The 21,381-nt window shown below is 42.3% G+C and overlaps 14 protein-coding genes and 4 pseudogenes across 14 annotated transcripts; 10 read left to right on the plus strand and 8 right to left on the minus strand.

Annotated features, from left to right (window-relative positions):
• Positions 1–87: 87 nt before the first annotated feature.
• On the minus strand, positions 88–661 carry LOC146461227 (histone H2B.1 pseudogene; annotated as a pseudogene).
• Positions 662–1,002: 341 nt separating this feature from the next.
• On the plus strand, positions 1,003–1,443 carry LOC146461228 (histone H2A). Its single transcript, XM_085087109.1, has one exon. It carries the CDS (start codon positions 1,003–1,005, stop codon positions 1,378–1,380), a length of 378 nt encoding a protein of 125 aa, XP_084943235.1. The 3' UTR covers positions 1,381–1,443.
• A 1,302-nt stretch (positions 1,444–2,745) lies between these two features.
• On the minus strand, positions 2,746–3,383 carry LOC146461229 (histone H4-like). The gene has a single exon (XM_085087110.1). The coding sequence runs from the start codon at positions 3,155–3,157 to the stop codon at positions 2,846–2,848; it is 312 nt and encodes a 103-aa protein (XP_084943236.1). The 5' UTR covers positions 3,158–3,383; the 3' UTR covers positions 2,746–2,845.
• A 16-nt stretch (positions 3,384–3,399) lies between these two features.
• On the plus strand, positions 3,400–4,826 carry LOC146461230 (histone H3-like). The gene has a single exon (XM_085087108.1). It carries the CDS (start codon positions 3,479–3,481, stop codon positions 3,887–3,889), a length of 411 nt encoding a protein of 136 aa, XP_084943234.1. The 5' UTR covers positions 3,400–3,478; the 3' UTR covers positions 3,890–4,826.
• Positions 4,827–4,947: 121 nt separating this feature from the next.
• On the plus strand, positions 4,948–5,999 carry LOC146461231 (histone H1.0-B-like). Its single transcript, XM_085087132.1, has one exon. It carries the CDS (start codon positions 4,964–4,966, stop codon positions 5,513–5,515), a length of 552 nt encoding a protein of 183 aa, XP_084943258.1. The 5' UTR covers positions 4,948–4,963; the 3' UTR covers positions 5,516–5,999.
• Positions 6,000–6,103: 104 nt separating this feature from the next.
• LOC146461232 (histone H2B.1 pseudogene) lies at positions 6,104–6,677 on the minus strand (annotated as a pseudogene).
• A 341-nt stretch (positions 6,678–7,018) lies between these two features.
• Positions 7,019–7,459, plus strand: LOC146461233 (histone H2A). The gene has a single exon (XM_085087022.1). It carries the CDS (start codon positions 7,019–7,021, stop codon positions 7,394–7,396), a length of 378 nt encoding a protein of 125 aa, XP_084943148.1. The 3' UTR covers positions 7,397–7,459.
• Positions 7,460–8,775: 1,316 nt separating this feature from the next.
• Positions 8,776–9,399, minus strand: LOC146461234 (histone H4-like). Its single transcript, XM_085087085.1, has one exon. It carries the CDS (start codon positions 9,171–9,173, stop codon positions 8,862–8,864), a length of 312 nt encoding a protein of 103 aa, XP_084943211.1. The 5' UTR covers positions 9,174–9,399; the 3' UTR covers positions 8,776–8,861.
• A 16-nt stretch (positions 9,400–9,415) lies between these two features.
• On the plus strand, positions 9,416–10,842 carry LOC146461235 (histone H3-like). Its single transcript, XM_085087084.1, has one exon. It carries the CDS (start codon positions 9,495–9,497, stop codon positions 9,903–9,905), a length of 411 nt encoding a protein of 136 aa, XP_084943210.1. The 5' UTR covers positions 9,416–9,494; the 3' UTR covers positions 9,906–10,842.
• Positions 10,843–10,963: 121 nt separating this feature from the next.
• On the plus strand, positions 10,964–11,837 carry LOC146461236 (histone H1.0-B-like). Its single transcript, XM_085087131.1, has one exon. The coding sequence runs from the start codon at positions 10,980–10,982 to the stop codon at positions 11,529–11,531; it is 552 nt and encodes a 183-aa protein (XP_084943257.1). The 5' UTR covers positions 10,964–10,979; the 3' UTR covers positions 11,532–11,837.
• Positions 11,838–12,118: 281 nt separating this feature from the next.
• On the minus strand, positions 12,119–12,692 carry LOC146461237 (histone H2B.1 pseudogene; annotated as a pseudogene).
• Positions 12,693–13,033: 341 nt separating this feature from the next.
• Positions 13,034–13,474, plus strand: LOC146461238 (histone H2A). Its single transcript, XM_085087113.1, has one exon. It carries the CDS (start codon positions 13,034–13,036, stop codon positions 13,409–13,411), a length of 378 nt encoding a protein of 125 aa, XP_084943239.1. The 3' UTR covers positions 13,412–13,474.
• A 1,289-nt stretch (positions 13,475–14,763) lies between these two features.
• LOC146461239 (histone H4-like) lies at positions 14,764–15,409 on the minus strand. Its single transcript, XM_085087114.1, has one exon. It carries the CDS (start codon positions 15,181–15,183, stop codon positions 14,872–14,874), a length of 312 nt encoding a protein of 103 aa, XP_084943240.1. The 5' UTR covers positions 15,184–15,409; the 3' UTR covers positions 14,764–14,871.
• A 16-nt stretch (positions 15,410–15,425) lies between these two features.
• LOC146461240 (histone H3-like) lies at positions 15,426–16,852 on the plus strand. Its single transcript, XM_085087112.1, has one exon. The coding sequence runs from the start codon at positions 15,505–15,507 to the stop codon at positions 15,913–15,915; it is 411 nt and encodes a 136-aa protein (XP_084943238.1). The 5' UTR covers positions 15,426–15,504; the 3' UTR covers positions 15,916–16,852.
• Positions 16,853–16,973: 121 nt separating this feature from the next.
• On the plus strand, positions 16,974–18,022 carry LOC146461241 (histone H1.0-B-like). Its single transcript, XM_085087129.1, has one exon. It carries the CDS (start codon positions 16,990–16,992, stop codon positions 17,539–17,541), a length of 552 nt encoding a protein of 183 aa, XP_084943255.1. The 5' UTR covers positions 16,974–16,989; the 3' UTR covers positions 17,542–18,022.
• A 107-nt stretch (positions 18,023–18,129) lies between these two features.
• On the minus strand, positions 18,130–18,703 carry LOC146461242 (histone H2B.1 pseudogene; annotated as a pseudogene).
• Positions 18,704–19,044: 341 nt separating this feature from the next.
• Positions 19,045–19,485, plus strand: LOC146461243 (histone H2A). Its single transcript, XM_085087089.1, has one exon. The coding sequence runs from the start codon at positions 19,045–19,047 to the stop codon at positions 19,420–19,422; it is 378 nt and encodes a 125-aa protein (XP_084943215.1). The 3' UTR covers positions 19,423–19,485.
• A 1,291-nt stretch (positions 19,486–20,776) lies between these two features.
• LOC146461244 (histone H4-like) lies at positions 20,777–21,201 on the minus strand. Its single transcript, XM_085087091.1, has one exon. The coding sequence runs from the start codon at positions 21,193–21,195 to the stop codon at positions 20,884–20,886; it is 312 nt and encodes a 103-aa protein (XP_084943217.1). The 5' UTR covers positions 21,196–21,201; the 3' UTR covers positions 20,777–20,883.
• Positions 21,202–21,381: the final 180 nt, after the last annotated feature.

The raw sequence follows: 21,381 nt of genomic DNA on the forward strand, positions 1-21,381 counted from the left end.
CGTCCATTCTACGAAAATCTCTTGAAAGTCACATTTTGAGCGCATACCAGAGAAGAAAATTTGTCTGTTGGAACTTTATTTCGAATTTATAATGATCTGGTTGTATTAAACTGAAACTTTTGAAAAGTGTTGTTGTTTGTGTCTTCACCTAGCAGTTTTATTTAATACTAACACGACATTGTGACCAGTGTTGGGTATTGCTTTCATGAGATTTGGTGGCTCCTAAAAGAGCCGTTGTTGTTGTTGTTTTGGCATTTCACAGGTTTCACTTGCTACTGGTATACTTCGTCACGGCCTTAGTGCCCTCACTGACGGCGTGTTTGGCTAGTTCACCGGGCAGAAGCAGCCTGATGGCGGTTTGGATTTCGCGGGAACTGATGGTAGACTTCTTGTTGTAGTGGGCAAGGCGGGAAGATTCCGTAGCGATGCGCTCGAAGATATCGTTGACGAACGAGTTCATAATACCCATGGCTTTGCTGGAGATTCCAGTGTCAGGGTGAACCTGTTTCAAGACCTTGTAGATGTAGATCGCATAGCTTTCCTTTCTCTTTCCTCGCTTCTTCTTCTTGCCCGAGCCATCGACCGCGCCCGACTTAGCCTTGCCTGCTCTCTTCTCGCCCTTTTTTGCGGCAGGTACTTTTGGTGCCATGAGTGCTTAGTTGTGGATAAATCGCTTAGATTTTCAAAATCAGCTTCTATAACTCAAGTCTACGCAAGTTCTATTTATCCCAGCAAATTCAATGGATCAATTAACATGCGGATCGAAATTGCGGCCTTCTCACCTGATTGGTTGTTGCTTAAAAGTGAGACGCCGATAAAGTCAACAAAGGCGGGAAGAGTTATTTTGCATATCTTTTGAAAGTGAAAGTGGAGGTTTGATTGGTGCGTTTTGATCCGCCAAATTCCTGGCTAGTGAAATAAATTCGGCGTTGATGGGTGGTGAGTAATGATCACTTCAATCAAGTTTGATCGCCGGCTAAGACAGAAAACTTTTAAGGCAAAATGACAGGGCGCGGTAAAGGTAAAGCTCAAGGCACCAAGTCTAAGACACGCTCATCTCGAGCAGGTCTTCAATTTCCTGTTGGTCGCATCCATCGCCTTCTCCGTAAAGGTAATTACGCCGAACGAGTCGGTGCAGGGGCTCCAGTCTACTTAGCAGCAGTGTTGGAATATCTGAGTGCCGAAATTCTCGAGTTGGCCGGGAACGCTGCACGGGACAACAAGAAAAGCAGAATCATTCCTCGACACCTGCAGCTGGCTGTCCGAAATGACGAAGAATTGAACAAACTGCTTGCCGGCGTCACCATCGCCCAGGGTGGTGTCCTTCCCAACATACAGGCAGTACTTTTACCCAAGAAAGCTGAGAAGAAACAACATTAAGCTGAAGTCTTATAATTACCACCGCAAAACAAAACGGCTCTTTTAGGAGCCACCAACTGTCCAGTAAAGTCATGACCAATAATAAGCCAATGATTAATTTTTGAAGTATCAAACGTAGGTAGTTCCCAAAATGCAAGGTGTATCTTTGAGAAAATTATAGAAGAAAGAAAACGGCTGAAAAACAAAAACTGTTATAGATACATACTTATACTTATAGGTACTTACTTGAAACTTACTCGCCGTTCTATTCAGTCGTAGATGAACTAAGCGCCATTTGAGGCGATAATAAATCACTTGCCTCCATTGAATATCTGCAAAAGAGAGTAAATTTTAGGCACGTAAGACAAAACAAAAGAAATGAAAGAGCTGTATGTAATCCTATCAGTAGCCCTTTCCTTGTACACCCGCTCTGCGACTTTTTTCTCAGAAATGAGACAACCCCCCCCCCAAAAAAAAAAAAAAAAAATAGAATAGAAGTTGCAGTCTAAAAAGCTTCGCAATGCAGTATTTATTAATAGCGCGTCAACGAAAGTTCACTGATCAGATTATCCCCCCCCCCCCCCCCCCTTCATCCGCCATTTAGAGAATTTGCGTGACAACAGGAAATATTTCGGTAGAATGATGAGATTTCCAGTGTTGTGTTAAACTTTTGAACCAGTTTGTTAATTAAACGAAGTGCAACATGCGCAATATGCGATTCTAATTCAATGGGAGTGATTGTTTTTCTTTTCACGGGTGCTTGTGTGTGTGTTGCGCCCTAAAAGCGGACAAGGAACATGTTTAAATAAAGCAGGTTTAACAAAATGAAAATTGGTAACAGAAAGCTGAACCATTGGCATTGACATAGGATTCAAGTAAACTTTAACTTAACGCTTTCATTTGTGCTAAATCTGTAGTTACAGCGGTTACCAATAACACGCAAACAAAGGCATTCAAAAGAGTCGGATAAAGTTGCGTTTTGGTTAACGTCAATCAAACAAAAGCCGTTGAAATTATTTTGAATTCTGACAAGATTGCAAAGTTACCCCGGCAAGAAACTAACAATTTTACCTCGCTTAGAGAAAGTAAACTTTATTTAAATTGATTCTCGAGCCAGCTCAAGCGCAAATAAAAGGTATTTTTGAATTAAAAAGTTCAATTTTCACTGCACGTGATAATATACTCACTTGCACGCATCGCTGATTTATTATCAGGTGTAGCGATTTCAAATGTTTCATAAAAAAAACTGCTTCCTCTAAACAATGCCCATTCTTTTAGATAATCTTGCTTGGAAATCAACTTTTATTTATGAAGGAAACATTTTTAAACTGTGTTTAACTGAACAGCTTCGAAACGTGTTTAAGCCTTGGCGTGAATGCGGCATATGTATAAGTGTGAAATGCAAGTATTGGTCACAACTTTTGCGATAGTTGTTGGCTCCTAAAAGAGCCGTTTTGTTTTTTCGTAGGTAACACGCAAGCAACGCTTAACCCCCGAACCCGTACAGAGTACGTCCCTGGCGTTTGAGAGCGTAAACAACATCCATGGCGGTGACGGTCTTACGCTTGGCGTGCTCGGTGTAAGTCACAGCATCGCGGATTACGTTCTCTAGGAAAACTTTGAGAACTCCACGAGTCTCCTCGTAGATTAGTCCAGAAATACGCTTGACACCTCCACGGCGAGCTATGCGACGGATGGCTGGCTTGGTGATTCCCTGGATGTTATCTCGAAGAATTTTTCGGTGACGCTTAGCCCCACCTTTGCCTAGTCCTTTGCCTCCTTTACCGCGTCCTGACATATTGGTTGATATTCGAATGATTTAGCGAGTGTTCGAGATAGTGAGCTGCTGCCATCAGTGATGTTATTTAATGTCATGCAACCTGACCTCTGAGAAGACACGCATTTTATCTCTTTCTCCGTTAGCGAAAGTAAATTGCGAACTGCGTTTGTGCGCCGCCGCCGTGAATATTTTAACATGGATAATAGGACCACCAATCATATTTCGATTATCCTATCCAATCACATTACAGGGTTTTTCTAATAAATCGAGCTCATCAAAACGTTTCAAGAAACACAAATTTTGCGATCGAATTAGTCTTTGTGATCATTGTTAGCAGTCATGGCTCGTACCAAGCAAACAGCTCGAAAGTCAACCGGTGGAAAAGCTCCTCGCAAACAGCTAGCCACCAAAGCCGCTCGCAAAAGCGCCCCGGCTACTGGCGGCGTGAAGAAACCTCACCGTTACAGGCCCGGTACAGTGGCTCTTCGAGAAATCCGACGTTATCAGAAATCAACGGAATTACTGATCCGTAAGCTTCCATTCCAGCGTCTTGTTCGAGAAATCGCACAGGATTTCAAGACTGACTTGCGGTTCCAAAGTTCGGCGGTGTTAGCGCTACAAGAGGCTAGCGAAGCTTACTTGGTCGGCCTGTTCGAGGACACCAACCTGTGTGCCATCCACGCCAAACGTGTCACCATCATGCCTAAAGACATCCAGCTGGCTCGTCGAATTCGCGGAGAGCGTGCTTAAGCGACTTCTTCGTATCAAGAAAACAAAACGGCTCTTTTAAGAGCCACCAATGGTTATAAAAGCAGTGATCAATTCTTTATGATTTGTTTTGTTTGTTCGTTTGTTTTCAAAACTGTAATCCTCGCGCTAGCGTTTGCAGTTAAGGTAAACCTTGTTATAGTAACTCGGTCCAAACTTTGTAAAAAATAAAATCCATCCGTGGTTTAAAGATTAATCAACTTAAAAAGCTCGCCATGTTCGGTTGGAAACATTTTGTTGACGCCTGTTGCAGCGTGCGCGTGCCTTCAAAACGTACGGAGGTGTGTGTTTGTCGTCTTTTTCTTGTTTAGTTGTTGTGTTTGGGCTAACCAGTTATAAAATATTGTTGCGCTAAATTCCAGGAATCTAGTAAACCTACTCCAAATAATTTAGCCACAGTTTATATATAGCATCGTATTTAGCGCGCGCGTTCTAAAGTTCGTTATACAAATTTGACGCAATCAGCACTCATTCATGACGTCAATAAACCAAAACGCGCGCAAGCCAGCAACAAAAATTCGCATTGAACCGTCCTAAATTCATGGGCTATTGAAGCTAATTTCTCTGCCGGTCTAAGTGCAGCTATAACTGGATAGAGAAAGCTGAAGCCTTGACAACGCTTTGCTTTCCTTCGTGCTTTCGCATGTTCTTTGCGGGCTTGATAACAGTTGAAAGAAAGGTCAGGACTTCCTTCCTTAAGTACAAAAGGTACCATAGTTAATTCTTATGTAAAGATGTTTCCAAACGTTTCCTTTCGCATTGCATTGGGCTGCAGTACACGTCTCATAGAGTAGACGCGATTCTAAATGTCTCTGTTATCTACATACACAAAACCATCGAAGAAATAGATGCTAAGTGTAATAAAACTAGAAAAATTAGATGGCGTTGATCCTGGCAAACAAGCACAAACGACGTCCGAACAAAGCGTAAATAGAGTTTGAAAGTTAAATCTTGATCCCTCTGCGGTCCGCTCGATGAAATGAAAACTTTTCACGGCAATGGAAAGACGTTTCATGAGAGCGATCGTTGAACTTGAAAGAGCGAAACCTTGAGAAAATGCCTGACAAAGAGAAAATCAACAAAACAGGGGCTAAAAAGCCTGCCGACCACCCGAAATTTGCGGAAATGGTGAAAGCCGCAATTGTCGCCGAGAAGAAGCGAAATGGCTCCTCGTTGCAAGCCATCGAAAAGTACATCAAGGAAAACTTCAAAGTGGGAGAGACAGCACGGCAACACATCAAATTAGCTCTTAAACGAGGCGAGGCAAACGGTCAATTCGTTCACACAAAAGGCGTAGGAGCTACGGGATCCTTCAAGGTCAACAAGAACGAGGACAAGAAAACAGCGAAGAAAGCACTCCCGGCAAAGAAAAAGCCCGCCGCTGAGTCGGTAAAGAAGGTGAAAAAACCAGCGACTAAGAGAGTTCCTGCGAAGGAAAAGTCCACTGCTAAACCTGCGAAGAAAGAGAAGAAATCCAGCACGAAGCAGACCACTACAGCCTCCAAAAACAGTAAAGTCAAGAAGCCCTTAGTTAAGAAGACGAAGGAAACTAAAGCCACCGTTAGAAAACCGGCGTCAAAGAAGGTCAAGAATGCTAGCAAGAAGTAAAACAGCCTCACTTTAACAAAACAAACGGCTCCTTTAGGAGCCACCAAATAAATAAAAGCAATGACCAAGCGAAAATGAACTGAAACATTAGAATTCGCGTTTGTAAATCCCATGTAATTCCCATGTAAATCACAGCAGCTAGTTTAATCACGCCTTAGTAGGGTATCCGAACTAGTAACCGGAAAGTCTCGGAATTTCTTTTTCCGAGTTTGTCTGCGTCATTACTGAATAATACATCATTCTGGGAAGAAAATTTGTTTGTGGGAACTTAGTATCGATTTTATAGAGTCACGCTTTGCTTTTTTTTTTTCTTGTGTCTCTTCTACGAAAATCTCTTGAAAGTCACATTTTCAGCGCGTGAAAGTTTGTTGTGGACGAGGTTGCATGTACATGGGCGAATGACTCGTTACTCATGTAAATCACAGAAGAGAAATTTTGTTTATAGGAACTTTGTAGCGAAATTCTAAGAGTCACACTTTGCTTTTTGTTTGTTCATTTTTGCGTCCATTCTACGAAAATCTCTTGAAAGTCACATTTTGAGCGCATACCAGAGAAGAAAATTTGTCTGTTGGAACTTTATTTCGAATTTATAATGATCTGGTTGTATTAAACTGAAACTTTTGAAAAGTGTTGTTGTTTGTGTCTTCACCTAGCAGTTTTATTTAATACTAACACGACATTGTGACCAGTGTTGGGTATTGCTTTCATGAGATTTGGTGGCTCCTAAAAGAGCCGTTGTTGTTGTTGTTTTGGCATTTCACAGGTTTCACTTGCTACTGGTATACTTCGTCACGGCCTTAGTGCCCTCACTGACGGCGTGTTTGGCTAGTTCACCGGGCAGAAGCAGCCTGATGGCGGTTTGGATTTCGCGGGAACTGATGGTAGACTTCTTGTTGTAGTGGGCAAGGCGGGAAGATTCCGTAGCGATGCGCTCGAAGATATCGTTGACGAACGAGTTCATAATACCCATGGCTTTGCTGGAGATTCCAGTGTCAGGGTGAACCTGTTTCAAGACCTTGTAGATGTAGATCGCATAGCTTTCCTTTCTCTTTCCTCGCTTCTTCTTCTTGCCCGAGCCATCGACCGCGCCCGACTTAGCCTTGCCTGCTCTCTTCTCGCCCTTTTTTGCGGCAGGTACTTTTGGTGCCATGAGTGCTTAGTTGTGGATAAATCGCTTAGATTTTCAAAATCAGCTTCTATAACTCAAGTCTACGCAAGTTCTATTTATCCCAGCAAATTCAATGGATCAATTAACATGCGGATCGAAATTGCGGCCTTCTCACCTGATTGGTTGTTGCTTAAAAGTGAGACGCCGATAAAGTCAACAAAGGCGGGAAGAGTTATTTTGCATATCTTTTGAAAGTGAAAGTGGAGGTTTGATTGGTGCGTTTTGATCCGCCAAATTCCTGGCTAGTGAAATAAATTCGGCGTTGATGGGTGGTGAGTAATGATCACTTCAATCAAGTTTGATCGCCGGCTAAGACAGAAAACTTTTAAGGCAAAATGACAGGGCGCGGTAAAGGTAAAGCTCAAGGCACCAAGTCTAAGACACGCTCATCTCGAGCAGGTCTTCAATTTCCTGTTGGTCGCATCCATCGCCTTCTCCGTAAAGGTAATTACGCCGAACGAGTCGGTGCAGGGGCTCCAGTCTACTTAGCAGCAGTGTTGGAATATCTGAGTGCCGAAATTCTCGAGTTGGCCGGGAACGCTGCACGGGACAACAAGAAAAGCAGAATCATTCCTCGACACCTGCAGCTGGCTGTCCGAAATGACGAAGAATTGAACAAACTGCTTGCCGGCGTCACCATCGCCCAGGGTGGTGTCCTTCCCAACATACAGGCAGTACTTTTACCCAAGAAAGCTGAGAAGAAACAACATTAAGCTGAAGTCTTATAATTACCACCGCAAAACAAAACGGCTCTTTTAGGAGCCACCAACTGTCCAGTAAAGTCATGACCAATAATAAGCCAATGATTAATTTTTGAAGTATCAAACGTAGGTAGTTCCCAAAATGCAAGGTGTATCTTTGAGAAAATTATAGAAGAAAGAAAACGGCTGAAAAACAAAAACTGTTATAGATACATACTTATACTTATAGGTACTTACTTGAAACTTACTCGCCGTTCTATTCAGTCGTAGATGAACTAAGCGCCATTTGAGGCGATAATAAATCACTTGCCTCCATTGAATATCTGCAAAAGAGAGTAAATTTTAGGCACGTAAGACAAAACAAAAGAAATGAAAGAGCTGTATGTAATCCTATCAGTAGCCCTTTCCTTGTACACCCGCTCTGCGACTTTTTTCTCAGAAATGAGACAACCCCCCCCCCAAAAAAAAAAAAAAAAAATAGAATAGAAGTTGCAGTCTAAAAAGCTTCGCAATGCAGTATTTATTAATAGCGCGTCAACGAAAGTTCACTGATCAGATTATCCCCCCCCCCCCCCCCCCTTCATCCGCCATTTAGAGAATTTGCGTGACAACAGGAAATATTTCGGTAGAATGATGAGATTTCCAGTGTTGTGTTAAACTTTTGAACCAGTTTGTTAATTAAACGAAGTGCAACATGCGCAATATGCGATTCTAATTCAATGGGAGTGATTGTTTTTCTTTTCACGGGTGCTTGTGTGTGTGTTGCGCCCTAAAAGCGGACAAGGAACATGTTTAAATAAAGCAGGTTTAACAAAATGAAAATTGGTAACAGAAAGCTGAACCATTGGCATTGACATAGGATTCAAGTAAACTTTAACTTAACGCTTTCATTTGTGCTAAATCTGTAGTTACAGCGGTTACCAATAACACGCAAACAAAGGCATTCAAAAGAGTCGGATAAAGTTGCGTTTTGGTTAACGTCAATCAAACAAAAGCCGTTGAAATTATTTTGAATTCTGACAAGATTGCAAAGTTACCCCGGCAAGAAACTAACAATTTTACCTCGCTTAGAGAAAGTAAACTTTATTTAAATTGATTCTCGAGCCAGCTCAAGCGCAAATAAAAGGTATTTTTGAATTAAAAAGTTCAATTTTCACTGCACGTGATAATATACTCACTTGCACGCATCGCTGATTTATTATCAGGTGTAGCGATTTCAAATGTTTCATAAAAAAAACTGCTTCCTCTAAACAATGCCCATTCTTTTAGATAATCTTGCTTGGAAATCAACTTTTATTTATGAAGGAAACATTTTTAAACTGTGTTTAACTGAACAGCTTCGAAACGTGTTTAAGCCTTGGCGTGAATGCGGCATATGTATAAGTGTGAAATGCAAGTATTGGTCACAACTTTTGCGATAGTTGTTGGCTCCTAAAAGAGCCGTTTTGTTTTTTCGTAGGTAACACGCAAGCAACGCTTAACCCCCGAACCCGTACAGAGTACGTCCCTGGCGTTTGAGAGCGTAAACAACATCCATGGCGGTGACGGTCTTACGCTTGGCGTGCTCGGTGTAAGTCACAGCATCGCGGATTACGTTCTCTAGGAAAACTTTGAGAACTCCACGAGTCTCCTCGTAGATTAGTCCAGAAATACGCTTGACACCTCCACGGCGAGCTATGCGACGGATGGCTGGCTTGGTGATTCCCTGGATGTTATCTCGAAGAATTTTTCGGTGACGCTTAGCCCCACCTTTGCCTAGTCCTTTGCCTCCTTTACCGCGTCCTGACATATTGGTTGATATTCGAATGATTTAGCGAGTGTTCGAGATAGTGAGCTGCTGCCATCAGTGATGTTATTTAATGTCATGCAACCTGACCTCTGAGAAGACACGCATTTTATCTCTTTCTCCGTTAGCGAAAGTAAATTGCGAACTGCGTTTGTGCGCCGCCGCCGTGAATATTTTAACATGGATAATAGGACCACCAATCATATTTCGATTATCCTATCCAATCACATTACAGGGTTTTTCTAATAAATCGAGCTCATCAAAACGTTTCAAGAAACACAAATTTTGCGATCGAATTAGTCTTTGTGATCATTGTTAGCAGTCATGGCTCGTACCAAGCAAACAGCTCGAAAGTCAACCGGTGGAAAAGCTCCTCGCAAACAGCTAGCCACCAAAGCCGCTCGCAAAAGCGCCCCGGCTACTGGCGGCGTGAAGAAACCTCACCGTTACAGGCCCGGTACAGTGGCTCTTCGAGAAATCCGACGTTATCAGAAATCAACGGAATTACTGATCCGTAAGCTTCCATTCCAGCGTCTTGTTCGAGAAATCGCACAGGATTTCAAGACTGACTTGCGGTTCCAAAGTTCGGCGGTGTTAGCGCTACAAGAGGCTAGCGAAGCTTACTTGGTCGGCCTGTTCGAGGACACCAACCTGTGTGCCATCCACGCCAAACGTGTCACCATCATGCCTAAAGACATCCAGCTGGCTCGTCGAATTCGCGGAGAGCGTGCTTAAGCGACTTCTTCGTATCAAGAAAACAAAACGGCTCTTTTAAGAGCCACCAATGGTTATAAAAGCAGTGATCAATTCTTTATGATTTGTTTTGTTTGTTCGTTTGTTTTCAAAACTGTAATCCTCGCGCTAGCGTTTGCAGTTAAGGTAAACCTTGTTATAGTAACTCGGTCCAAACTTTGTAAAAAATAAAATCCATCCGTGGTTTAAAGATTAATCAACTTAAAAAGCTCGCCATGTTCGGTTGGAAACATTTTGTTGACGCCTGTTGCAGCGTGCGCGTGCCTTCAAAACGTACGGAGGTGTGTGTTTGTCGTCTTTTTCTTGTTTAGTTGTTGTGTTTGGGCTAACCAGTTATAAAATATTGTTGCGCTAAATTCCAGGAATCTAGTAAACCTACTCCAAATAATTTAGCCACAGTTTATATATAGCATCGTATTTAGCGCGCGCGTTCTAAAGTTCGTTATACAAATTTGACGCAATCAGCACTCATTCATGACGTCAATAAACCAAAACGCGCGCAAGCCAGCAACAAAAATTCGCATTGAACCGTCCTAAATTCATGGGCTATTGAAGCTAATTTCTCTGCCGGTCTAAGTGCAGCTATAACTGGATAGAGAAAGCTGAAGCCTTGACAACGCTTTGCTTTCCTTCGTGCTTTCGCATGTTCTTTGCGGGCTTGATAACAGTTGAAAGAAAGGTCAGGACTTCCTTCCTTAAGTACAAAAGGTACCATAGTTAATTCTTATGTAAAGATGTTTCCAAACGTTTCCTTTCGCATTGCATTGGGCTGCAGTACACGTCTCATAGAGTAGACGCGATTCTAAATGTCTCTGTTATCTACATACACAAAACCATCGAAGAAATAGATGCTAAGTGTAATAAAACTAGAAAAATTAGATGGCGTTGATCCTGGCAAACAAGCACAAACGACGTCCGAACAAAGCGTAAATAGAGTTTGAAAGTTAAATCTTGATCCCTCTGCGGTCCGCTCGATGAAATGAAAACTTTTCACGGCAATGGAAAGACGTTTCATGAGAGCGATCGTTGAACTTGAAAGAGCGAAACCTTGAGAAAATGCCTGACAAAGAGAAAATCAACAAAACAGGGGCTAAAAAGCCTGCCGACCACCCGAAATTTGCGGAAATGGTGAAAGCCGCAATTGTCGCCGAGAAGAAGCGAAATGGCTCCTCGTTGCAAGCCATCGAAAAGTACATCAAGGAAAACTTCAAAGTGGGAGAGACAGCACGGCAACACATCAAATTAGCTCTTAAACGAGGCGAGGCAAACGGTCAATTCGTTCACACAAAAGGCGTAGGAGCTACGGGATCCTTCAAGGTCAACAAGAACGAGGACAAGAAAACAGCGAAGAAAGCACTCCCGGCAAAGAAAAAGCCCGCCGCTGAGTCGGTAAAGAAGGTGAAAAAACCAGCGACTAAGAGAGTTCCTGCGAAGGAAAAGTCCACTGCTAAACCTGCGAAGAAAGAGAAGAAATCCAGCACGAAGCAGACCACTACAGCCTCCAAAAACAGTAAAGTCAAGAAGCCCTTAGTTAAGAAGACGAAGGAAACTAAAGCCACCGTTAGAAAACCGGCGTCAAAGAAGGTCAAGAATGCTAGCAAGAAGTAAAACAGCCTCACTTTAACAAAACAAACGGCTCCTTTAGGAGCCACCAAATAAATAAAAGCAATGACCAAGCGAAAATGAACTGAAACATTAGAATTCGCGTTTGTAAATCCCATGTAATTCCCATGTAAATCACAGCAGCTAGTTTAATCACGCCTTAGTAGGGTATCCGAACTAGTAACCGGAAAGTCTCGGAATTTCTTTTTCCGAGTTTGTCTGCGTCATTACTGAATAATACATCATTCTGGGAAGAAAATTTGTTTGTGGGAACTTAGTATCGATTTTATAGAGTCACGCTTTGCTTTTTTTTTTCTTGTGTCTCTTCTACGAAAATCTCTTGAAAGTCACATTTTCAGCGCGTGAAAGTTTGTTGTGGACGAGGTTGCATGTACATGGGCGAATGACTCGTTACTCATGTAAATCACAGAAGAGAAATTTTGTTTATAGGAACTTTGTAGCGAAATTCTAAGAGTCACACTTTGCTTTTTGTTTGTTCATTTTTGCGTCCATTCTACGAAAATCTCTTGAAAGTCACATTTTGAGCGCATACCAGAGAAGAAAATTTGTCTGTTGGAACTTTATTTCGAATTTATAATGATCTGGTTGTATTAAACTGAAACTTTTGAAAAGTGTTGTTGTTTGTGTCTTCACCTAGCAGTTTTATTTAATACTAACACGACATTGTGACCAGTGTTGGGTATTGCTTTCATGAGATTTGGTGGCTCCTAAAAGAGCCGTTGTTGTTGTTGTTTTGGCATTTCACAGGTTTCACTTGCTACTGGTATACTTCGTCACGGCCTTAGTGCCCTCACTGACGGCGTGTTTGGCTAGTTCACCGGGCAGAAGCAGCCTGATGGCGGTTTGGATTTCGCGGGAACTGATGGTAGACTTCTTGTTGTAGTGGGCAAGGCGGGAAGATTCCGTAGCGATGCGCTCGAAGATATCGTTGACGAACGAGTTCATAATACCCATGGCTTTGCTGGAGATTCCAGTGTCAGGGTGAACCTGTTTCAAGACCTTGTAGATGTAGATCGCATAGCTTTCCTTTCTCTTTCCTCGCTTCTTCTTCTTGCCCGAGCCATCGACCGCGCCCGACTTAGCCTTGCCTGCTCTCTTCTCGCCCTTTTTTGCGGCAGGTACTTTTGGTGCCATGAGTGCTTAGTTGTGGATAAATCGCTTAGATTTTCAAAATCAGCTTCTATAACTCAAGTCTACGCAAGTTCTATTTATCCCAGCAAATTCAATGGATCAATTAACATGCGGATCGAAATTGCGGCCTTCTCACCTGATTGGTTGTTGCTTAAAAGTGAGACGCCGATAAAGTCAACAAAGGCGGGAAGAGTTATTTTGCATATCTTTTGAAAGTGAAAGTGGAGGTTTGATTGGTGCGTTTTGATCCGCCAAATTCCTGGCTAGTGAAATAAATTCGGCGTTGATGGGTGGTGAGTAATGATCACTTCAATCAAGTTTGATCGCCGGCTAAGACAGAAAACTTTTAAGGCAAAATGACAGGGCGCGGTAAAGGTAAAGCTCAAGGCACCAAGTCTAAGACACGCTCATCTCGAGCAGGTCTTCAATTTCCTGTTGGTCGCATCCATCGCCTTCTCCGTAAAGGTAATTACGCCGAACGAGTCGGTGCAGGGGCTCCAGTCTACTTAGCAGCAGTGTTGGAATATCTGAGTGCCGAAATTCTCGAGTTGGCCGGGAACGCTGCACGGGACAACAAGAAAAGCAGAATCATTCCTCGACACCTGCAGCTGGCTGTCCGAAATGACGAAGAATTGAACAAACTGCTTGCCGGCGTCACCATCGCCCAGGGTGGTGTCCTTCCCAACATACAGGCAGTACTTTTACCCAAGAAAGCTGAGAAGAAACAACATTAAGCTGAAGTCTTATAATTACCACCGCAAAACAAAACGGCTCTTTTAGGAGCCACCAACTGTCCAGTAAAGTCATGACCAATAATAAGCCAATGATTAATTTTTGAAGTATCAAACGTAGGTAGTTCCCAAAGTGCAAGGTGTATCTTTGAGAAAATTATAGAAGAAAGAAAACGGCTGAAAAACAAAAACTGTTATAGATACATACTTATACTTATAGGTACTTACTTGAAACTTACTCGCCGTTCTATTCAGTCGTAGATGAACTAAGCGCCATTTGAGGCGATAATAAATCACTTGCCTCCATTGAATATCTGCAAAAGAGAGTAAATTTTAGGCACGTAAGACAAAACAAAAGAAATGAAAGAGCTGTATGTAATCCTATCAGTAGCCCTTTCCTTGTACACCCACTCTGCGACTTTTTTCTCAGAAATGAGACAACCCCCCCCCCCCAAAAAAAAAAAAAAAAATAGAATAGAAGTTGCAGTCTAAAAAGCTTCGCAATGCAGTATTTATTAATAGCGCGTCAACGAAAGTTCACTGATCAGATTATCCCCCCCCCCCCTTCATCCGCCATTTAGAGAATTTGCGTGACAACAGGAAATATTTCGGTAGAATGATGAGATTTCCAGTGTTGTGTTAAACTTTTGAACCAGTTTGTTAATTAAACGAAGTGCAACATGCGCAATATGCGATTCTAATTCAATGGGAGTGATTGTTTTTCTTTTCACGGGTGCTTGTGTGTGTGTTGCGCCCTAAAAGCGGACAAGGAACATGTTTAAATAAAGCAGGTTTAACAAAATGAAAATTGGTAACAGAAAGCTGAACCATTGGCATTGACATAGGATTCAAGTAAACTTTAACTTAACGCTTTCATTTGTGCTAAATCTGTAGTTACAGCGGTTACCAATAACACGCAAACAAAGGCATTCAAAAGAGTCGGATAAAGTTGCGTTTTGGTTAACGTCAATCAAACAAAAGCCGTTGAAATTATTTTGAATTCTGACAAGATTGCAAAGTTACCCCGGCAAGAAACTAACAATTTTACCTCGCTTAGAGAAAGTAAACTTTATTTAAATTGATTCTCGAGCCAGCTCAAGCGCAAATAAAAGGTATTTTTGAATTAAAAAGTTCAATTTTCACTGCACGTGATAATATACTCACTTGCACGCATCGCTGATTTATTATCAGGTGTAGCGATTTCAAATGTTTCATAAAAAAAACTGCTTCCTCTAAACAATGCCCATTCTTTTAGATAATCTTGCTTGGAAATCAACTTTTATTTATGAAGGAAACATTTTTAAACTGTGTTTAACTAAACAGCTTCGAAACGTGTTTAAGCCTTGGCGTGAATGCGGCATATGTATAAGTGTGAAATGCAAGTATTGGTCACAACTTTTGCGATAGTTGTTGGCTCCTAAAAGAGCCGTTTTGTTTTTTCGTAGGTAACACGCAAGCAACGCTTAACCCCCGAACCCGTACAGAGTACGTCCCTGGCGTTTGAGAGCGTAAACAACATCCATGGCGGTGACGGTCTTACGCTTGGCGTGCTCGGTGTAAGTCACAGCATCGCGGATTACGTTCTCTAGGAAAACTTTGAGAACTCCACGAGTCTCCTCGTAGATTAGTCCAGAAATACGCTTGACACCTCCACGGCGAGCTATGCGACGGATGGCTGGCTTGGTGATTCCCTGGATGTTATCTCGAAGAATTTTTCGGTGACGCTTAGCCCCACCTTTGCCTAGTCCTTTGCCTCCTTTACCGCGTCCTGACATATTGGTTGATATTCGAATGATTTAGCGAGTGTTCGAGATAGTGAGCTGCTGCCATCAGTGATGTTATTTAATGTCATGCAACCTGACCTCTGAGAAGACACGCATTTTATCTCTTTCTCCGTTAGCGAAAGTAAATTGCGAACTGCGTTTGTGCGCCGCCGCCGTGAATATTTTAACATGGATAATAGGACCACCAATCATATTTCGATTATCCTATCCAATCACATTACAGGGTTTTTCTAATAAATCGAGCTCATCAAAACGTTTCAAGAAACACAAATTTTGCGATCGAATTAGTCTTTGTGATCATTGTTAGCAGTCATGGCTCGTACCAAGCAAACAGCTCGAAAGTCAACCGGTGGAAAAGCTCCTCGCAAACAGCTAGCCACCAAAGCCGCTCGCAAAAGCGCCCCGGCTACTGGCGGCGTGAAGAAACCTCACCGTTACAGGCCCGGTACAGTGGCTCTTCGAGAAATCCGACGTTATCAGAAATCAACGGAATTACTGATCCGTAAGCTTCCATTCCAGCGTCTTGTTCGAGAAATCGCACAGGATTTCAAGACTGACTTGCGGTTCCAAAGTTCGGCGGTGTTAGCGCTACAAGAGGCTAGCGAAGCTTACTTGGTCGGCCTGTTCGAGGACACCAACCTGTGTGCCATCCACGCCAAACGTGTCACCATCATGCCTAAAGACATCCAGCTGGCTCGTCGAATTCGCGGAGAGCGTGCTTAAGCGACTTCTTCGTATCAAGAAAACAAAACGGCTCTTTTAAGAGCCACCAATGGTTATAAAAGCAGTGATCAATTCTTTATGATTTGTTTTGTTTGTTCGTTTGTTTTCAAAACTGTAATCCTCGCGCTAGCGTTTGCAGTTAAGGTAAACCTTGTTATAGTAACTCGGTCCAAACTTTGTAAAAAATAAAATCCATCCGTGGTTTAAAGATTAATCAACTTAAAAAGCTCGCCATGTTCGGTTGGAAACATTTTGTTGACGCCTGTTGCAGCGTGCGCGTGCCTTCAAAACGTACGGAGGTGTGTGTTTGTCGTCTTTTTCTTGTTTAGTTGTTGTGTTTGGGCTAACCAGTTATAAAATATTGTTGCGCTAAATTCCAGGAATCTAGTAAACCTACTCCAAATAATTTAGCCACAGTTTATATATAGCATCGTATTTAGCGCGCGCGTTCTAAAGTTCGTTATACAAATTTGACGCAATCAGCACTCATTCATGACGTCAATAAACCAAAACGCGCGCAAGCCAGCAACAAAAATTCGCATTGAACCGTCCTAAATTCATGGGCTATTGAAGCTAATTTCTCTGCCGGTCTAAGTGCAGCTATAACTGGATAGAGAAAGCTGAAGCCTTGACAACGCTTTGCTTTCCTTCGTGCTTTCGCATGTTCTTTGCGGGCTTGATAACAGTTGAAAGAAAGGTCAGGACTTCCTTCCTTAAGTACAAAAGGTACCATAGTTAATTCTTATGTAAAGATGTTTCCAAACGTTTCCTTTCGCATTGCATTGGGCTGCAGTACACGTCTCATAGAGTAGACGCGATTCTAAATGTCTCTGTTATCTACATACACAAAACCATCGAAGAAATAGATGCTAAGTGTAATAAAACTAGAAAAATTAGATGGCGTTGATCCTGGCAAACAAGCACAAACGACGTCCGAACAAAGCGTAAATAGAGTTTGAAAGTTAAATCTTGATCCCTCTGCGGTCCGCTCGATGAAATGAAAACTTTTCACGGCAATGGAACGACGTTTCATGAGAGCGATCGTTGAACTTGAAAGAGCGAAACCTTGAGAAAATGCCTGACAAAGAGAAAATCAACAAAACAGGGGCTAAAAAGCCTGCCGACCACCCGAAATTTGCGGAAATGGTGAAAGCCGCAATTGTCGCCGAGAAGAAGCGAAATGGCTCCTCGTTGCAAGCCATCGAAAAGTACATCAAGGAAAACTTCAAAGTGGGAGAGACAGCACGGCAACACATCAAATTAGCTCTTAAACGAGGCGAGGCAAACGGTCAATTCGTTCACACAAAAGGCGTAGGAGCTACGGGATCCTTCAAGGTCAACAAGAACGAGGACAAGAAAACAGCGAAGAAAGCACTCCCGGCAAAGAAAAAGCCCGCCGCTGAGTCGGTAAAGAAGGTGAAAAAACCAGCGACTAAGAGAGTTCCTGCGAAGGAAAAGTCCACTGCTAAACCTGCGAAGAAAGAGAAGAAATCCAGCACGAAGCAGACCACTACAGCCTCCAAAAACAGTAAAGTCAAGAAGCCCTTAGTTAAGAAGACGAAGGAAACTAAAGCCACCGTTAGAAAACCGGCGTCAAAGAAGGTCAAGAATGCTAGCAAGAAGTAAAACAGCCTCACTTTAACAAAACAAACGGCTCCTTTAGGAGCCACCAAATAAATAAAAGCAATGACCAAGCGAAAATGAACTGAAACATTAGAATTCGCGTTTGTAAATCCCATGTAATTCCCATGTAAATCACAGCAGCTAGTTTAATCACGCCTTAGTAGGGTATCCGAACTAGTAACCGGAAAGTCTCGGAATTTCTTTTTCCGAGTTTGTCTGCGTCATTACTGAATAATACATCATTCTGGGAAGAAAATTTGTTTGTGGGAACTTAGTATCGATTTTATAGAGTCACGCTTTGCTTTTTTTTTTTCTTGTGTCTCTTCTACGAAAATCTCTTGAAAGTCACATTTTCAGCGCGTGAAAGTTTGTTGTGGACGAGGTTGCATGTACATGGGCGAATGACTCGTTACTCATGTAAATCACAGAAGAGAAATTTTGTTTATAGGAACTTTGTAGCGAAATTCTAAGAGTCACACTTTGCTTTTTGTCTGTTCATTTTTGCGTCCATTCTACGAAAATCTCTTGAAAGTCACATTTTGGGCGCATACCAGAGAAGAAAATTTGTCTGTTGGAACTTTATTTCGAATTTATAATGATCTGGTTGTATTAAACTGAAACTTTTGAAAAGTGTTGTTGTTTGTGTCTTCACCTAGCAGTTTTATTTAATACTAACACGACATTGTGACCAGTGTTGGGTATTGCTTTCATGAGATTTGGTGGCTCCTAAAAGAGCCGTTGTTGTTGTTGTTTTGGCATTTCACAGGTTTCACTTGCTACTGGTATACTTCGTCACGGCCTTAGTGCCCTCACTGACGGCGTGTTTGGCTAGTTCACCGGGCAGAAGCAGCCTGATGGCGGTTTGGATTTCGCGGGAACTGATGGTAGACTTCTTGTTGTAGTGGGCAAGGCGGGAAGATTCCGTAGCGATGCGCTCGAAGATATCGTTGACGAACGAGTTCATAATACCCATGGCTTTGCTGGAGATTCCAGTGTCAGGGTGAACCTGTTTCAAGACCTTGTAGATGTAGATCGCATAGCTTTCCTTTCTCTTTCCTCGCTTCTTCTTCTTGCCCGAGCCATCGACCGCGCCCGACTTAGCCTTGCCTGCTCTCTTCTCGCCCTTTTTTGCGGCAGGTACTTTTGGTGCCATGAGTGCTTAGTTGTGGATAAATCGCTTAGATTTTCAAAATCAGCTTCTATAACTCAAGTCTACGCAAGTTCTATTTATCCCAGCAAATTCAATGGATCAATTAACATGCGGATCGAAATTGCGGCCTTCTCACCTGATTGGTTGTTGCTTAAAAGTGAGACGCCGATAAAGTCAACAAAGGCGGGAAGAGTTATTTTGCATATCTTTTGAAAGTGAAAGTGGAGGTTTGATTGGTGCGTTTTGATCCGCCAAATTCCTGGCTAGTGAAATAAATTCGGCGTTGATGGGTGGTGAGTAATGATCACTTCAATCAAGTTTGATCGCCGGCTAAGACAGAAAACTTTTAAGGCAAAATGACAGGGCGCGGTAAAGGTAAAGCTCAAGGCACCAAGTCTAAGACACGCTCATCTCGAGCAGGTCTTCAATTTCCTGTTGGTCGCATCCATCGCCTTCTCCGTAAAGGTAATTACGCCGAACGAGTCGGTGCAGGGGCTCCAGTCTACTTAGCAGCAGTGTTGGAATATCTGAGTGCCGAAATTCTCGAGTTGGCCGGGAACGCTGCACGGGACAACAAGAAAAGCAGAATCATTCCTCGACACCTGCAGCTGGCTGTCCGAAATGACGAAGAATTGAACAAACTGCTTGCCGGCGTCACCATCGCCCAGGGTGGTGTCCTTCCCAACATACAGGCAGTACTTTTACCCAAGAAAGCTGAGAAGAAACAACATTAAGCTGAAGTCTTATAATTACCACCGCAAAACAAAACGGCTCTTTTAGGAGCCACCAACTGTCCAGTAAAGTCATGACCAATAATAAGCCAATGATTAATTTTTGAAGTATCAAACGTAGGTAGTTCCCAAAGTGCAAGGTGTATCTTTGAGAAAATTATAGAAGAAAGAAAACGGCTGAAAAACAAAAACTGTTATAGATACATACTTATACTTATAGGTACTTACTTGAAACTTACTCGCCGTTCTATTCAGTCGTAGATGAACTAAGCGCCATTTGAGGCGATAATAAATCACTTGCCTCCATTGAATATCTGCAAAAGAGAGTAAATTTTAGGCACGTAAGACAAAACAAAAGAAATGAAAGAGCTGTATGTAATCCTATCAGTAGCCCTTTCCTTGTACACCCACTCTGCGACTTTTTTCTCAGAAATGAGACAACCCCCCCCCCCCCAAAAAAAAAAAAAAAATAGAATAGAAGTTGCAGTCTAAAAAGCTTCGCAATGCAGTATTTATTAATAGCGCGTCAACGAAAGTTCACTGATCAGATTATCCCCCCCCCCCCCTTCATCCGCCATTTAGAGAATTTGCGTGACAACAGGAAATATTTCGGTAGAATGATGAGATTTCCAGTGTTGTGTTAAACTTTTGAACCAGTTTGTTAATTAAACGAAGTGCAACATGCGCAATATGCGATTCTAATTCAATGGGAGTGATTGTTTTTCTTTTCACGGGTGCTTGTGTGTGTGTTGCGCCCTAAAAGCGGACAAGGAACATGTTTAAATAAAGCAGGTTTAACAAAATGAAAATTGGTAACAGAAAGCTGAACCATTGGCATTGACATAGGATTCAAGTAAACTTTAACTTAACGCTTTCATTTGTGCTAAATCTGTAGTTACAGCGGTTACCAATAACACGCAAACAAAGGCATTCAAAAGAGTCGGATAAAGTTGCGTTTTGGTTAACGTCAATCAAACAAAAGCCGTTGAAATTATTTTGAATTCTGACAAGATTGCAAAGTTACCCCGGCAAGAAACTAACAATTTTACCTCGCTTAGAGAAAGTAAACTTTATTTAAATTGATTCTCGAGCCAGCTCAAGCGCAAATAAAAGGTATTTTTGAATTAAAAAGTTCAATTTTCACTGCACGTGATAATATACTCACTTGCACGCATCGCTGATTTATTATCAGGTGTAGCGATTTCAAATGTTTCATAAAAAAAACTGCTTCCTCTAAACAATGCCCATTCTTTTAGATAATCTTGCTTGGAAATCAACTTTTATTTATGAAGGAAACATTTTTAAACTGTGTTTAACTAAACAGCTTCGAAACGTGTTTAAGCCTTGGCGTGAATGCGGCATATGTATAAGTGTGAAATGCAAGTATTGGTCACAACTTTTGCGATAGTTGTTGGCTCCTAAAAGAGCCGTTTTGTTTTTTCGTAGGTAACACGCAAGCAACGCTTAACCCCCGAACCCGTACAGAGTACGTCCCTGGCGTTTGAGAGCGTAAACAACATCCATGGCGGTGACGGTCTTACGCTTGGCGTGCTCGGTGTAAGTCACAGCATCGCGGATTACGTTCTCTAGGAAAACTTTGAGAACTCCACGAGTCTCCTCGTAGATTAGTCCAGAAATACGCTTGACACCTCCACGGCGAGCTATGCGACGGATGGCTGGCTTGGTGATTCCCTGGATGTTATCTCGAAGAATTTTTCGGTGACGCTTAGCCCCACCTTTGCCTAGTCCTTTGCCTCCTTTACCGCGTCCTGACATATTGGTTGATATTCGAATGATTTAGCGAGTGTTCGAGATAGTGAGCTGCTGCCATCAGTGATGTTATTTAATGTCATGCAACCTGACCTCTGAGAAGACACGCATTTTATCTCTTTCTCCGTTAGCGAAAGTAAATTGCGAACTGCGTTTGTGCGCCGCCGCCGTGAATATTTTAACATGGATAAT

This window comes from Pavona decussata, unplaced genomic scaffold (assembly GCF_977016875.1).
Source record: "Pavona decussata unplaced genomic scaffold, jaPavDecu1.1 SCAFFOLD_201, whole genome shotgun sequence".
Taxonomy (NCBI): domain Eukaryota; kingdom Metazoa; phylum Cnidaria; class Anthozoa; order Scleractinia; family Agariciidae; genus Pavona; species Pavona decussata.

What these genes read in the sequence shown, in the direction of transcription:
- LOC146461228 (XM_085087109.1), top strand. Translation starts at nt 1,003, where the DNA reads ATGACAGGGCGCGGTAAAGGTAAAGCTCAAGGCACCAAGTCTAAGACA.
- LOC146461229 (XM_085087110.1), bottom strand. Translation starts at nt 3,157, where the DNA reads ATGTCAGGACGCGGTAAAGGAGGCAAAGGACTAGGCAAAGGTGGGGCT.
- LOC146461230 (XM_085087108.1), top strand. Translation starts at nt 3,479, where the DNA reads ATGGCTCGTACCAAGCAAACAGCTCGAAAGTCAACCGGTGGAAAAGCT.
- LOC146461231 (XM_085087132.1), top strand. Translation starts at nt 4,964, where the DNA reads ATGCCTGACAAAGAGAAAATCAACAAAACAGGGGCTAAAAAGCCTGCC.
- LOC146461233 (XM_085087022.1), top strand. Translation starts at nt 7,019, where the DNA reads ATGACAGGGCGCGGTAAAGGTAAAGCTCAAGGCACCAAGTCTAAGACA.
- LOC146461234 (XM_085087085.1), bottom strand. Translation starts at nt 9,173, where the DNA reads ATGTCAGGACGCGGTAAAGGAGGCAAAGGACTAGGCAAAGGTGGGGCT.
- LOC146461235 (XM_085087084.1), top strand. Translation starts at nt 9,495, where the DNA reads ATGGCTCGTACCAAGCAAACAGCTCGAAAGTCAACCGGTGGAAAAGCT.
- LOC146461236 (XM_085087131.1), top strand. Translation starts at nt 10,980, where the DNA reads ATGCCTGACAAAGAGAAAATCAACAAAACAGGGGCTAAAAAGCCTGCC.
- LOC146461238 (XM_085087113.1), top strand. Translation starts at nt 13,034, where the DNA reads ATGACAGGGCGCGGTAAAGGTAAAGCTCAAGGCACCAAGTCTAAGACA.
- LOC146461239 (XM_085087114.1), bottom strand. Translation starts at nt 15,183, where the DNA reads ATGTCAGGACGCGGTAAAGGAGGCAAAGGACTAGGCAAAGGTGGGGCT.
- LOC146461240 (XM_085087112.1), top strand. Translation starts at nt 15,505, where the DNA reads ATGGCTCGTACCAAGCAAACAGCTCGAAAGTCAACCGGTGGAAAAGCT.
- LOC146461241 (XM_085087129.1), top strand. Translation starts at nt 16,990, where the DNA reads ATGCCTGACAAAGAGAAAATCAACAAAACAGGGGCTAAAAAGCCTGCC.
- LOC146461243 (XM_085087089.1), top strand. Translation starts at nt 19,045, where the DNA reads ATGACAGGGCGCGGTAAAGGTAAAGCTCAAGGCACCAAGTCTAAGACA.
- LOC146461244 (XM_085087091.1), bottom strand. Translation starts at nt 21,195, where the DNA reads ATGTCAGGACGCGGTAAAGGAGGCAAAGGACTAGGCAAAGGTGGGGCT.